Raw genomic sequence first — 14,654 nt, 5'->3', positions numbered from 1 at the left:
GGAATATAATAAAAAGAAGCATATCTATTTATACCATAATTGGTTCCTGACTAAAAAAGACTGAAATCACAGCCTTATTTTCAATTCCAGGTAGTGACAGACAGTGGACAGTAACTCCTGTCACCAATTTATCCAATGCATGTAGCCCATGTTCAAATATGCAATCCTTGGAGTCAGCCACTTGCTCCTGAACAAGTTCCACAAGTCCCTGATGTTTATTTCATATTTATCTCCTCTCATTGAGTTTTAATTTAACGTTACCTGTCTGGTGTCTGTGCAGTTGCAGGCAGAATACTGAGCACTCTGGTTCCCACTGAACACCCACTCTCCAGGCACGTCTTCCTTGAAGCATGCTCTGAAAATAAGCAGATTTAACACTGACATTTCCTGTTGGCAGGTGTGCAGATGACACATGGTAAGAAGGTGGCAGATTCCTATTTAATGCAGGGCACTTGGCTGGAGATCGCCTTTATTTATTGATTCTCCTGAGAGCCCCCAACATATCCCACTCGCTTCAAGGGGAGCGAAGTTCACTCAGCCTGTCTAGTTCTTAATGGTTCTGCCTATTGCTCTGTCAATCTCTTTTCAGTCATTGAATTGTGATATTGATTGCAAAGGTCTAATGAGACTTGCTTTAAATTCCTTAGCAAGAAACTTTAGAAATTAACATTAAAATAACAACATTTTCTTGAAAACATAAGGGAGCGCCTGCCCTGAGGCATTGCATGGGCAAAGCATTAATTGGATAATCCTGTGATACTTGCTTAAGCATGTGCCGTCTGCACAAATACTTCCCTAAGCAACAGAATTGTGCTAAGTTGGTTCAGGGATAATCAGAAGCTACTGCCAAGGCCCAAGATGAAAATCCATCATGCTTTCCCACACACAGATCAGTCAGCACAGATGAGACATGTGCTTCAATAGGTGTTGTCAGGGGACTGCCATTGGAACAGGGGGGAGGCAGGGGGGCCTTTGGGATACAGGGAGCCGCAGAAACTTCTGAGGAGCAGTTCCTCGTCCACCTCCAGTGGAGAAGAGAGGGAAGGGGGCAGCCAAGCGAGGAGCCTGGCTGGTCAAGAGGGACACACGCCACTTCCGTCGCCCAGCTTGCGCAGAGGGGTGAAACGCAAGGAGGGGAGGCAGAGGGTTGGGGTGTCAAAGTTCTTATGTTGCGGGAGAAGCCGGAAGGGGCCACTCCCAGATTCTGCAAGTGACTAAGATGGACACGAACCTTTTAGCTCTGCACTGTAAATAGTTTGCACAATAAAACCTGTAAAAGACAGGTCGGAGTCCTGCCTGGTTATTCACGAGCAACCACCCCCAGCACCTGACAGGTGTGATACAGAATCTCCTACCCACCTTGGCCCATGCCATCAATGTACGAATATTGCTTGGGCAGCTAAGGCTACAACCCCACACTAACTTTTAACTGTTAGTGAGCCTCCTTGAACAGGAAATCCATGGCTGTAATCTATGCCTATTTTCTTCAGACTGAGTCACATTGAATGCAAAAAGTCTTACTTCAGTGTAAACATGCATAACTTTGGGTTGCATAAAATTTATTGAATTATGTGGGCTTACTTCTGGGTAAATATGAATAGCATTGTGAGGAAGGTTTAAATTTAGTTGAAGTCATTTGTCTTGCATCTAGGCACTGAACACAGAATGGATACCAACAGAACCTTTCAAGTAAGTATGCTTTAAATATCAGCCTTAGTAAATGCAAAACATTTTAAAAACGACATTCTTTAACAATCTGATGGTTGCTGGAGACCTGTTTCTAAGAGCATCATAGCTTGGCAGATGGTGAAAGGGTGCCCTTAATGCATGGTGACTCTTAATTTTTGGCCACTTCCCTTCCCTGATTAGGAATTTAAAAGAAGAAAACAGCTACTTACAAATGACTTTTGTTCACACAGGTGCTATCTGCTCCAGGAAAAGAAAGCAGCGAAGCAACCAGAGCATCAGTAGTCTCATTATAATTTCTAGGGTTTTTAAAAAGTACAAAAATTGTTAATTGAACTTTCATTAGAGTCAGAACTGATACATAGCGTATAAACTGAATAAAATAAGCATAGTCAAAGTCAAACACTATTTTATATCCCACTGCATAAAACATGAAATAGATATGAAGTTTTGGCACAAACATTTGTTTGCTAGGTTCAAAGTTACACATAGAAAACTAATGGTTTGCCATATAAAATTTACGCTGTGACCCTATAACCAGTTTGTGAGCAATTCTTCAATTATCTACCCTAAAGAAATTTTCCTGTATCACTCATAAGTCCCGTTTCAAATAAGAACCAACAGCTTTTATCTCAGAAGCAAATTTCCCAGCTCCCATGTGTCTTTTTCAGGAGGGGACGTTTTCTGACATGAGAGAGCACTCTAAAAAGTTTCTGCACACTACACAGGAGTCGTTCTTCTGAAGTGTTTCCCTGTAAACAGTCCCTGAAGGTGAATCCACAAACTGCTGCTTAGAATTCAATTCGTCTTGAACTGAAGAAGCAGTTCAGCACAAGGAATCTGTTGATATAGAAATTCATTTTAAGGTGGGGGGGGGGCAGGAAGGTGTATGCACAGTGATAGCAGTTTTCCTATCTGCCGGCCTTGTGCCAAAACTTTTGAAATCCAGAAGAATATAAAGTAGCAATTGAAAGTTTACTAAAGAGCTGCTGATATGAAAAGGTTTAAAAATAATTGTGATGCTCCGCATTTGTGCGCTACTGAATTAAACTTTTAATGTTTTGAGGCTTCAAATCTGTGGAATTTGTCAGTCAAGAGATTTCTGGGTAATCTCTTTGATAGGTAAAAAAATTCAGACGTAATTTCTTAGTAGACCTAATCATATTGTTGAAGTTAGAGTGAGAGAGAGAGAGTGTGTGTGTATATACATGTGCACACACGCAGGTTGTCAGAATGGCAACCTAGAGCCTCTTTTGCCATTAAAGCTGCCTCTGACAACTCATGAGCTGAAAGGCAACACCTGGCTGTGGAAACCAAAGGGAGCTCATGTTCCTGACCAACAGGTGTGAGAGGAAGTGGGACTACTGGGTCTGCAGAGTTCTGTTGTGCTGTTGAAGGGCCCTGATACACACACACAAACCCCTACTGACCAGCCAACAGCTGTGCTCCTGCACTTTGCTGACCCAGCCTCTTAGGCCATCACTTGGTAAGCTGAGGATTTGTCCCACAAGAAGATCCCAGAGGCTTTCCCAACTCTAGAAAACACTGGATTACAGAATTTAATAAAATGTCTTCCTTTTGTCCACCCCCTCTTCCAACTGTCATGAGCCAGGAGTCAGTTTTGCCTGAAGGGGCAGAAGGTAGAATGACTCCATCAGCAGCTGATCAGCCTTCAAGGACACAGAGGAGAAGGCGCTGGTGAAAACCAGCTGGCTTCGGCCTTCTTAAGCAGAGCTTCCAGCAGCAGTCAGGTGCTGGTAACAACGCTTTTAGTTCATGGCACCACCATGCTGCTGCCTTCTCACCTTGACCTTTGACCCCCAAGATCAACATATTCCCTTGGACCATCTGAACACGTGGATTGCTGTTCGCCCGACCCTAGGTTTGGACCTGACTAAGAGACTTCTGGTTGGCTGGGCTCCCATTCCACTGAGCTCTGCACGTTGTTGCTCAGCAACAAGGCAACACCAACCATATTCCTAGTATACCTCATTATGATACTGTTTTTTGCCCCCAGACTAAGTCACTTAACCATATGGCAGATCTTGGCCATTAGACCTGGTCCATAATGCTAGCTTTAATAACATAAAAAGGGATATTCACCCAAAGAAGTCCGCCTGCTTGGAGGAACCATACAAGGATGGGGAGAGGTGGAGCGCTGGATATTCCGCCACCTTACTTCTCAAGGTGCCGAGGCCCATGGCAGCAGTCACAAAGAGCACAGGAAGGATGACCTGGGCAATAAAGCCTTTCACATTGCGGCGTGTGTGATGGAACCTCTTAATCAGCAAAGCTGTGGCCTTCCTCAGCAAGAGAGGAAAGCTGTTTGACTTCATCGGCTTAACCAGCGCTTGGTCTATTGAGCAAAAAAGGGATGAGCGAGATATATAAGTACTGAGCGTTGCTCCCTCCTCACACTTGCATTCATCCAGTTTACCTGACCAAAACACGTGGGTTGGTTTAAAATGATGCTACTTCTCTTTTACTAATTTACATCAAAAATCCTTGATTTGGGGTAGCTTCTGCACCAGTGCTGCTTTCCCAGGAGCCACAAATCTGTGCTGGAGCCACAAGCTTGATGGCCAGCCAAGAGCCCAAGCTCATTGTCTAAAGCAGAGTGTTTTTCACACTTCTGCGACAAAGTGTGTTGGTTGCAGTGTGTAGGCGTGAATGCTTCTGGCACTCCTCCCGAGGCTGGAAAGGGGTTAGCTTAACCTCCTGCTTGCTAGTAAAACTGAATTACTGTGTTGCAAAATGATGCATGTCTAAAAAGTGTGTCACCAACATGAAAAGTTTGGAAACCTCTGCTCTAAAGGATTTTTTTTAAAGTGCCTCAAATGCACTCACTTGGCACTCTGACACCTGCGGCACAAATTGCCACCTCATGGAATTATGTGCTGCACATGGATGGTGCACTCAACACGGGACAAAGAGTTCTGCTGGCATGTAGAAGCCTCACATGAACTTTTTCTAAGTGCTGCTTACCATACTAGTAGTTTTGTGCTAAAGCACCACACTAGAGGGTGTGAAATGTCCAGTGCAGACAGCACCAAATCAGGCAATGCAGCTTTGTGTTAATTCCTGCTGTTTATTAATCAGCTAGCCTGAACATTAAGTTTTTACAAACTTCTGAGCTCCAAGTAGTAAGGTGTTGTGGTAGCTAGAGTTTTGGAGACAGGCTGGAGTGGATGGGTACATGTGTTCAAATTCCTGTTCTACCATAAAGCTTACTGTATTGCCTTGGGCACATCACTCTTTCTCAGCCTAATCAACTTCACACTGTTGCTGTCAAGGTTAAAGAAGGGGAGCATATACACTATCCTCATTCCATGGATAAAGAGTCATCTTTACAAAAAGGTCTAAGACCCTTATGCAGTCTCTATGCTTGATGTCCTCCAGCTGTGGTTAAAGCAGGAGGAATGGAATAGTACCAAAAAAATTACCATTTAAACAAAGTAAAAAAAATTAAACAAAAAGTGGCTTACTAACACTGCTGCTCCAGTGCTCCAAACTGTACAAACCCTCTGCTCAACCTCCACCACATGTGTGAAGTTGGCCCTAGAACAGGGGCGCCATCTTCTTAAAGGGACTGAGGGGGCAACGTCACGACATCGTGCTTCTGAAGCTAGGGGGCAGAGCCAAAGGCCCCCTGAATATTGAGGGGGCTCAGCTCCTTCAAAGAATACTTGGGAGGGAGGGGCCAAAACTGCCTCGGCCCCTAGGAGTTGGTGCGCTCACCCAAGACCCACAGCCAAGACTGGAGGAAACCTACAAATTGCGGAAAGGTGCTACAGTGCGCGTCAACTGACCCATCAGTATCACAAAAGAGGTGCAACCTGGCCATTCCCAAGAATGACATGAGAGGCAATAGAGACATGTTAGTGCTGTTTTTTCATTTAGTTCAATATTGCCTACTCTGACAGACCGGATCTTCAGGATCTCTGGTATAAACATCATTTGCTACTGGAGATTTTGCCTTTTTAACTGGAGGTGCCAGGGAGGGAGGTGTTCTGCCACTGATCTATGGTCTCTAAACTCATGAGATATGGCCGTCACAAAGTTATATGGGAAGGAAGCACGAAGAGGGCATTAGCTGGGAGGTAAAATTTAAAGGCTAGAAACAGCTCAGGCAAGGAAGATTCACCTGGAGTTTGGCTCAACGCCTAACTCCAGAAAGGAGAAGCAAAGGTCAGTGCTGCTTAATTCGTTTTCCTTGGCCTGAGGAAGAGCCTCAAGCCAAAAGCTCTGCGCTCCCTCCCAAATCATCCTGTAGCTGCTCAAAACATGACACTGAGGGTTGCAACCCAAAAACATATTACAGTCTGTATTGTGCAATTGCAGCACCCACTGGACCCACTAACATTCCCAAATGCAATGGGAAGGGGGTTGGGGCCATTGCAAAGTAACGGCTGAAGGATTATGAAAACACAGAAGCAAAGTTTCAGATTTCAATCTACATAGAGACTTTACAACGGCAGGCATTTTTACTTTTTCTAGGTAAAATGTTCAGCCTTTATGAGCCACATCCATCGGCAATAAGCCATACTTTAAATTTGTACAAAGCAAGCCGCAACTACAAGATAATACATGGGACTCCAAAAAAAGACAAGAACATTGTCTCTTAGTATGTAAAGATATAAAATTTGCCATAGTAGAAAGGGTGTGTCAGAAGGAAAATGAATATATATTGTAATGTTTTTATTAATGCAACATTTTTGTATGTAACTGTGTATTTTTGAAATATTTTCTTTCAGTTGCCTGTTGTTGCTTCAGTTTTTGGTACACCATTTAGGGACATTTGAAATCTATTAAGCGGAATAGAAATTAAAACAGTCAAATCAAATTCTCAAATCTTAATTGAGGTGATATGCTGCTATCCACATTGGATTATCTACATTGACACATAGAAAGTGCAGTTCAGCTCTCAACCAGCCTGATTGATAAACAGCCATGAAGCTGCATATATGTCACTGAATCATGATTTTCCTACCTTAAAATGCCCCTTTGCATGTAGTCATAGGGCCAGTTCAGAACATGGAGCTCCTCCATAGATACAATTGGGTGAAAAAAGTGATGTCTGATCTGGCACAACCATGTGGATAGCAGTAATTCATGTGAATAAATTGAGCCTTATTTTCTTTTACCCGACATATTTACCCATTTTTAATGCAACAAGATTAACCACTGGAAAGCAGCGTCAGTTATCAGTGTGGCCGTGATGAGTCACAAGTTACTGTCTACATTGACTGCCAGTGGCTGCCCAAGGCTGCAGACAGGGTCTTTCCAAGTCCTTACTGCAGATGCTGGGCTTTGAACCTGGAAGTGTCCACATGCAAAGCAGGTGCTCTGCATGGAAAAGTGGGGAAATGAGATAAATGATTTGACAGGGGCATCCACTATTCTTGGTTGGCAGGGGGAGCAAGTATTCATGAGAATCCTCATATTTGTAGCACACACACCACCCCCAGAGGGGTCTGCCCTAGGAAACAGGAGTCCTTCCTTAGCTAACGCAAGTTGACAATGTAGACAATTATTTAGCTGCCAGGGACCTAATCATGGATAAATACCATCTCTCTCAGTGAAGTTATCGGCGTTCATGGAGAGATCGTCGGTCTCCAGATTGCAACTGGCCGCCTCTTGGGACAACTCCACACCAGCTTGTTCATCTTCTGCCAGGTCTTTGGTCAAATTGAGAAATACCTGCATAATGGCAAAACAAAAATGCTTTTATTTCAGTTCCGTGAAGCCCTCTCACAGATGTAGAAGGGGGAAGAAGCCACAGCCCAGGCAAAATATTAAAAGCAGGTAGTGGTGGGGGGAAGGAGCACACAGAAGGGAAGGAAAAGGACTTTGAGTTTTGTTGAGTTTTTTGGACAAAGGGTTTGGTGTACACTCTGTTAAAAGAGAACAGTGCCCGTTCAGAGTCTTCCGACAACTGATAATTCTGTGAATTCAAAAATATTTCTGTGAATTCAATATGTACATATCTTTAAACAAACTTCTAGCACTAAATCACCACTGAAACTAAACAGATGGGGAAACAGGAAGACTTGAGTTGGCATCTTCCTCATCATCCACATCTTCTTTTATTCCTCCCTGGAGTAAAGAGCCTTGGACGTAAGTAAATAACCCACTGCCAGGGGTCAGAAAACCCTGCTGACCAGTGGAGATGCTGCTTGTACATGCTGGCATCTTTGCCACTGGCCAGCCATTGAGTCAATTTACACCATCTTTTGCTCCATCTCTGGAAAGCAGAGCTTGGAGATGGCTATAAATAGTCCTATGCACCTGACTGCAATTCTCCCTTTATGGAGAGTGATGTATGCATTAATAAATAAATTGAAAGCATGTTCATATATTTAAGGGAAAATCAGGGCAAAATGTTCAATACCTTGGCTTCACCTTTGTAATAAATGTGTATCCAACCTTTTGGTAAAATTATTATCAGGTGGTTCACAAGATTTAAACTGCCCCCGCCCAACAAAATTGAAACAAAACAACAATCAATAAAACTTCAGCATAAAATAGCAATAAAACAACCAGATACTTAAAACTTATCAGATGTTTAAAAGTGTTTAGATGCTCACTTCTTCCACGGTGCTGTCTGAAATTCCAAAGCAGCCAATATGGAGGTCACTCAAGCCACTGTCCAGACCTCTCAGGAGAGACTGGTAGGATGAAGAAACTTTACTGTTAAATGGGGGGAGTGCATATACAAGCTCGCCACCAATGTCTTCCTTGAGATAGGCTTCTGGAAGATGAGACTGGATCATGGCTGTCACTGCAGAGGTATCACAGTCTTCTGTGAAGTTTAGAGTTGGACTCTAGGGGAAGACGGGAGGAGAACACAGCGCACTAAAGCAATTGCATATGAGGATTTGGTTCTCCAGACATATTTCTTTATTAATACCAAAGATACTACAACCCAGGGGCATTTAGTGAAGGTGAAAGCTGGCACATTCTGGCCAGGCAGACAAAAGAAAGTTCTTCTTGACACAGTAGACTGTTACAGAATTCATTCCCATAAGATATAGTGTCAGCCACCAACGTGGATGGCTTTAAGTGGGGATTAGACAGAGAAAGGGAGGAGAAGGCTAGTAATGGCTCCTGGCCACTATGGAGGCAGGATGCCCCTGAATACCAGTTAACGAAAATCCCACGAAGGGGGGGTGCTGCTGGGTGCAAGCCCTGCTTCCAGGCTTCTCATAAGTACAGGATGCTGGGGGACAAGGCCTCTTTGGCCTAATCCAGCAGTTGCTTGGTGGTTTTCTTTATTAAAAAAGTTGTTTTGGCCAGTCAAAATTCGATACAGTAGCACATACCTACTTTATTTCTTTTCCAGTCCAACAAATCCCTAACTATAATAAATCTGCAAATATGTTAAAATAGAATTGCTCCACTACCTCCCACCTCACTCCCTGGATCAGTCTCAGAATGAAATTACAAGTTAGGCAAAGTTTAAAATTACCGTATTTTTCGCCCTATAGGGCCAACCGGCCCATAGGGCGCACTTATTTTTTTTGGGGGGGGAATAAAGAAAAAAAATTATCCCCCCCCCCGAGCTTGCCGGGCTGGGGGCGGGGGAAGCCTGAGCTTCCCCCGACCCCAGCCTCCAGAAGGGGCCCGGGAGCGACGGCGAGGTTGCATTCAACCTCGCCATCGCTCCTGGAGCTTGCGGGGCTGGGGGCGGGGGAAGCCTGAGCTTCCCTCAACCCCAGCCCCCAAAACAGGTCCGGGAATGATGGCGAGGTTGCGCTCAACCTTGCCATCGCTCCCGGAGCTTGCTGCTAGCACAAAGAATGCGGTGCTGTAGCCCGCTGCGCACCCCCGGCTTAGGGCAGCTACCCGCAAGCCTGCGGCGCCCGGCGGGAACTCCCGCAGGGCTCCGCAGGCTTGCGGATAGCTGCCCTAAGCCCGAGGTGCGCAGTGCCGTGCTTCCCGGGCTTTGGGCTGCAGGCAGCTATCTGCAAGCCTTCGGAGCCCACGGGAGTTCCCGCCGGGCTCCGCAAGCTTGCGGATAGCTTCCTGAAGCCTGCATTCAGCCCATAGGACGCACAAACATTTCCCCTTCATTTTTGGAGGGGAAAAAGTGTGTCCTATAGGGTGAAAAATACGGTATTTTCTCCACATGTTTAAAATCCAGGGTAGTCCAGGGTAAAGGTAAAGGTAAAGGGACCCCTGACCATTAGGTCCAGTCGTGGACGACTCTGGGGTTGTGGCACTCATCTCATTTTACTAGCCGAGGGAGCCAGCGTACAGCTTCCGGGTCATGTGGCCAGCATGACTAAGCCACTTCTGGTGAACCAGAGCAGTGCACGGAAACGCCATTTACCTTCCCGCCGGAGAGGTACCTATTTATCTACTTGCACTTTGACTTGCTTTCGAACTGCTAGGTTGGCAGGAGCTGGGACCGAGCAACAGGAGCTCACCCCGTCATTGCAGGGATTCGAACCACCAACCTTCTAATCAGCAAGTCCTAGGCTCTGTGGTTTAACCCATAGCGCCACCCGCGTCCAGGGCAGAGGTTACGTAATGCTTTCAGAGAGAGAGGATACACTGTGAGAAAGCAACTCAGGAATGATGATTCTGACATTGATTTCTATCCACTTGCACTTCCTCCAGTTCAACTTTCTTTTTAAAAAAAGCAATGTAGGAAAGATGCACAAAACCCCATCCAACTATAGCCATGGTCAAATCTGCCTATTTCTAGGTGATGCCACTTTTGCAGATTTTTACTCAGTTTTGTTCTCCTTCCAAATCAGAAATCATTACAAAATGCATATTTAAATACATATTTTAAAGTCAGTTATTTCTCTTAAAACATATTTATATGCACCACTTGGTAACCCTAAATTTCTGTGAACTGTGCTGCAACATTTGCAGGAGTGCAAAATCTGGTGGATAGAATTATGGATCAGGCAAGTTCATATCAGGACTTGCAAAACATGCAATTCCTCAAGCATCCCTGATTTTGAGTTTAAATCAGCCATCAGATACTGGCCGAAGGGGAATGGGGTGGTTTGTCACTATATTTCCTGGCCTGCTCAAAACATGCATGAAAATGTACTTTCTCCAGCAACTCAGGAAGAGACATTTTATTATTCTAAACAGCCAAATGAAACTATAAAAGCTAAATTTTCAAAGAGCGTGTAACTGGACAAGCACTTGGCCGTTTCTATACAAATAGCTAATCAAAACGTAAAGACACTGTGGGGAGAAGCTGTTGTGTGTTCTGATCTCTCGATTTTACCATTTCCTGTAGATTCATAACAGCCACTGGATACCTTTTAAAAAAATCATTTTCATTAGATGCCATTTCTTCACTTTCCTCCTTAACTCAGGGCAACATCAGGTTTGAAAAACACTAGATATTTTCACACCCCATAACAACATTCTAGTGTTTTGCATAACAATTCCAAACCTTTCTTTTAGTCAGGGTCAGGTGGTATCCACTGCCAAAAGTTTCCTTCAGGTAGAATGGGGACCCACAGCACTTGAGCCCACCATGTTCCAAGAATGCAATCCTGTCACTCAATACCTCTGCCTCATCCAAGTGATGGGTAGACAGAATGATTGTTCTGCCTGAAAAAAGCATACAGAAAAGGCAGCATATATCAATTGATACATTGCAGAGGTGTTGCAGACAGCAGGAAATGCGACAGGGAAATGGGAAACAGGGACTTGTGTGATAGTGTCTGCTCTCTAGGAGATGAATTGCTCAGACTGAAAAGCAGGCCCTCGTCTGAGGCTCTATAGGTCTGTGTGGGGCTCAGACGATTGTAAATGGCATCCTCTGGGCAATCCATTTTGGCCTGCAAGTCACTGATTATGAATCCTAAATTAGCGCTTTTGTCACTTGAGAGTAACTCTAACTCTGAGGTTCCATCTCAAACTCTTGTCTCTCTCCTCTTAGTTGCTGCCTGGATGGAGAGAGCTGTCAGGTGGAAAACAGGAAAAAATCCTGGCATGCATGTGTATGGGGAACAGCACTTTCTGAATGCTTGACCCAACACAGCAGAGTTAATAATGGTCAGGCAAAGAAAGACACATTTTTAGGCACGTGTTCTTTGTTGATTGATCACATCGGTAAGTCAGCAGTTATTGCAAACCCCCTTATAACACGTGTATCTCTGTGCAGAGGACTAATTAATCAGATATTATGTATGTACCTTACTGTTATTTTTTGTAGCTAACAATCCAATAATATGCACTTTCTGTGTTTTTGTTTTTCTGTAATGTTTATAATGTTACTGCTGAAAACCAATAAAATACATATTTTTAAAAAGAATACTTTTTTCATAAGATTACCTAACACTCCAGACATGAGTTTCAACAATGATGCAAGCTCACCCTGACCCCCACCCACCCAATTTTTTTATTGTGTGTATGACAGTATTAACTTCTACTTTTGCTTTAAACAGCCAGGTTGACAACTTTTCTGCCCACATTACCTTTTCTGTTTTTTGAAATAATCTCCCAAATGCCTCTCCTTGAACATGGATCAACCCCAGTAGTTGGCTCATCCAAAATCACCACTTTCGACCCCCCAAGGAGAGCAATGGATATTGATAGCTTTCTTTTCATTCCTCCTGATAAAGAGCCGGTCAGCTTGTGACGATGGTTGTATAATCCAGTTTCCTTCAAAGTCCTTCAAAATAGCACCCAGGAAAAGGTAAGAATAAAATATGTTTCGTTGTGTGCAACTAAAACAAAAGAACCTATATATATATCAAAGCGCCAACAATACACATGAAAAACTGCTGTCTTAGAATTGGCATAATCCAAAACTGTGATTTAACATGCTCCTTGGACTTGATTTCATTTATCGTTCTTTTTAAGATGTTTCAGAATTTCTAGCCAATGTGTCAAGGTTAAGGGCTCAGGGCTGAATCACAATGTATTCTGGCCGGCTTCCAAGCCCCCCAGTGACGCAAAGAAACTACAAACTCATTTTGATTGGATGGCAAAGGTTGATTAATATCTCTAAAGTGGCATGAAATAGCCTTAGAAAAACTGGTCGGTAAAACCAAACAAAACGGACAATAATAATGAGGAAAAGCTACTATGCAAAAGCTACTGTTCTTGGCAACAGGGATTAGCTTGTCTTGGATTAATGTCATGAAACCCTGATTTCACCACCAATATTTCAGTATTATTCTGACTCAGCCAAAGGAAAGAAGCACATTTTTTATCCAAAGTATACCCTGCTCAGAAAACCTCCTAGTAATTTAGGAAACATCATTTCCTCCATGCAGTCTTTTTATGCCACTTTGGATACAGAAGTCAGCTAAGTCTTGACACAGAAAATCGGTGTGGAGATAAATGTTGTGATAACAAAGCAGCAAAACCAAGAAAGAATATTATTGGATTTGGATTTGGTTGTCTAGGAATGTGGGGGAGAAATTTTATTTGGATCTCATTTTAATGTGAACCCACCAAATTCACACTTGTTCTCCAAATAACTACTTTGATGTACCTTTCTACTTCCTCACGTAACTCCTCCTTACTCCAGTGGGGCACCTTGATGTAGCCATATAAAAGCAGGTGTTCCTTTGTGGTTAGGTAACTAAATAAGACATTGTGTTGCATGCAGATTCCCATGTTTTTCCTGATTGTATCCTGGTCTGTTCTGATATCTTTACCATAAACAAATATAGTGCCAGATGAAGCAGGGAACAAGCCGGTCAGAATAGATCTAGAAATAGGGGAAATAAGGAACAGTTGAGACAAATATCCAGTGTTTCATCCCACAAGTTATAAGAGCTAGTATAGTGTAGTCACTACACTCTGGGGTGGCCATAAGGCTGAGCTATGAATGAAGAAATCCCTTTAAATCTTCCCTCTGCCATGAACTCCCTAGGTAACCTTAGGAAAACCTGCCTCTTTCAGTTTCAGCCCTGCATCTGTAATATGGAGCTAATAATAACAACATGTCTTACGGGATTGTTATAAGGATTTCAACAAGACAATGTATGTAAAGCATACGCGCTAAAGCAGAACTATGTTTGCAAACACTGCTAGATGATGAAATGTCACTGCAAAGGCAGTCACATCCTCACTCTGCCACGATCCTTTTAAGACTGTGAGTCAGGAGGATGGATGCCTGTCTCCCTTTGATCATAGAATCATAGAATCATAGAGTTGGAAGAGACCACAAGGGCCATCGAGTCCAACCCCCCGCCAAGCAGGAAACACCATTAGAGCACTCCTGACATATGGTTGTCAAGCCTCTGCTTAAAGACCTCCAAAGAAGGAGACTCCACCACACTCCTTGGCAGCAAATTCCACTGTCGAACAGCTCTTACTGTCAGGAAGTTCTTCCTAATGTTTAGGTGGAATCTTCTTTCTTGTAGTTTGGATCCATTGCTCCATGTCCGCTTCTCTGGAGCAGCAGAAAACAACCTTTCTCCCTCCTCTATGTGACATCCTTTTATATATTTGAACATGGCTATCATATCACCCCTTAACCTCCTCTTCTCCAGGCTAAACATGCCCAGCTCCCTTAGCCGTTCCTCATAAGGCATCGTTTCCAGGCCTTTGACCATTTTGGTTGCCCTCCTCTGGACACGTTCCAGTTTGTCAGTGTCCTTCTTGGACTGTGGTGCCCAGAACTGGACACAGTACTCCAGGTGAGGTCTGACCAGAGCAGAATACAGTGACACTATTACTTCCCTTGATCTAGATGCTATACTCCTATTGATGCAGCCCAGAATTGCATTGGCTTTTTTAGCTGCCGCGTCACACTGTTGGCTCATGTCAAGTTTGTGGTCAACCAAGACTCCTAGATCCTTTTCACATGTACTGCTCTCAAGCCAGGTGTCCCCCATCTTGTATTTGTGCCTCTCATTTTTTTTGCCCAAGTGCAATACTTTACATTTCTCCCTGTTAAAATTCATCTTGTTTGTTTTGGCCCAGTTCTCTAATCTGTCAAGGTCGTTTTGAAGTGTGATCCTGTCCTCTGGGGTGTT

At 43.7% G+C, this 14,654-nt stretch overlaps 1 protein-coding gene across 1 annotated transcript in view; it reads right to left on the bottom strand.

The window, feature by feature from the left end:
• Window positions 1-14,654, bottom strand: part of ABCA12 (ATP binding cassette subfamily A member 12) — a 125,423-nt gene that overhangs the window by 30,820 nt on the left and 79,949 nt on the right. The window contains exons 30-37 of the mRNA XM_081014929.1: window positions 13,163-13,381; window positions 12,138-12,334; window positions 11,108-11,268; window positions 8,274-8,510; window positions 7,254-7,386; window positions 3,790-4,042; window positions 1,899-1,985; window positions 262-355 (exon numbers count right to left, since the gene is read on the bottom strand). Coding sequence (XP_080871055.1) covers window positions 262-355; window positions 1,899-1,985; window positions 3,790-4,042; window positions 7,254-7,386; window positions 8,274-8,510; window positions 11,108-11,268; window positions 12,138-12,334; window positions 13,163-13,381 — 1,381 coding nt within the window. The remainder of the gene's footprint in view (window positions 1-261; window positions 356-1,898; window positions 1,986-3,789; window positions 4,043-7,253; window positions 7,387-8,273; window positions 8,511-11,107; window positions 11,269-12,137; window positions 12,335-13,162; window positions 13,382-14,654) is intronic.

The sequence above is a fragment of the Podarcis pityusensis genome (assembly GCF_964106645.2).
Source record: "Podarcis pityusensis genome assembly, chromosome: 1".
NCBI lineage: Eukaryota > Metazoa > Chordata > Lepidosauria > Squamata > Lacertidae > Podarcis > Podarcis pityusensis.
This window is presented reverse-complemented; position numbering and strand designations above follow the sequence as displayed.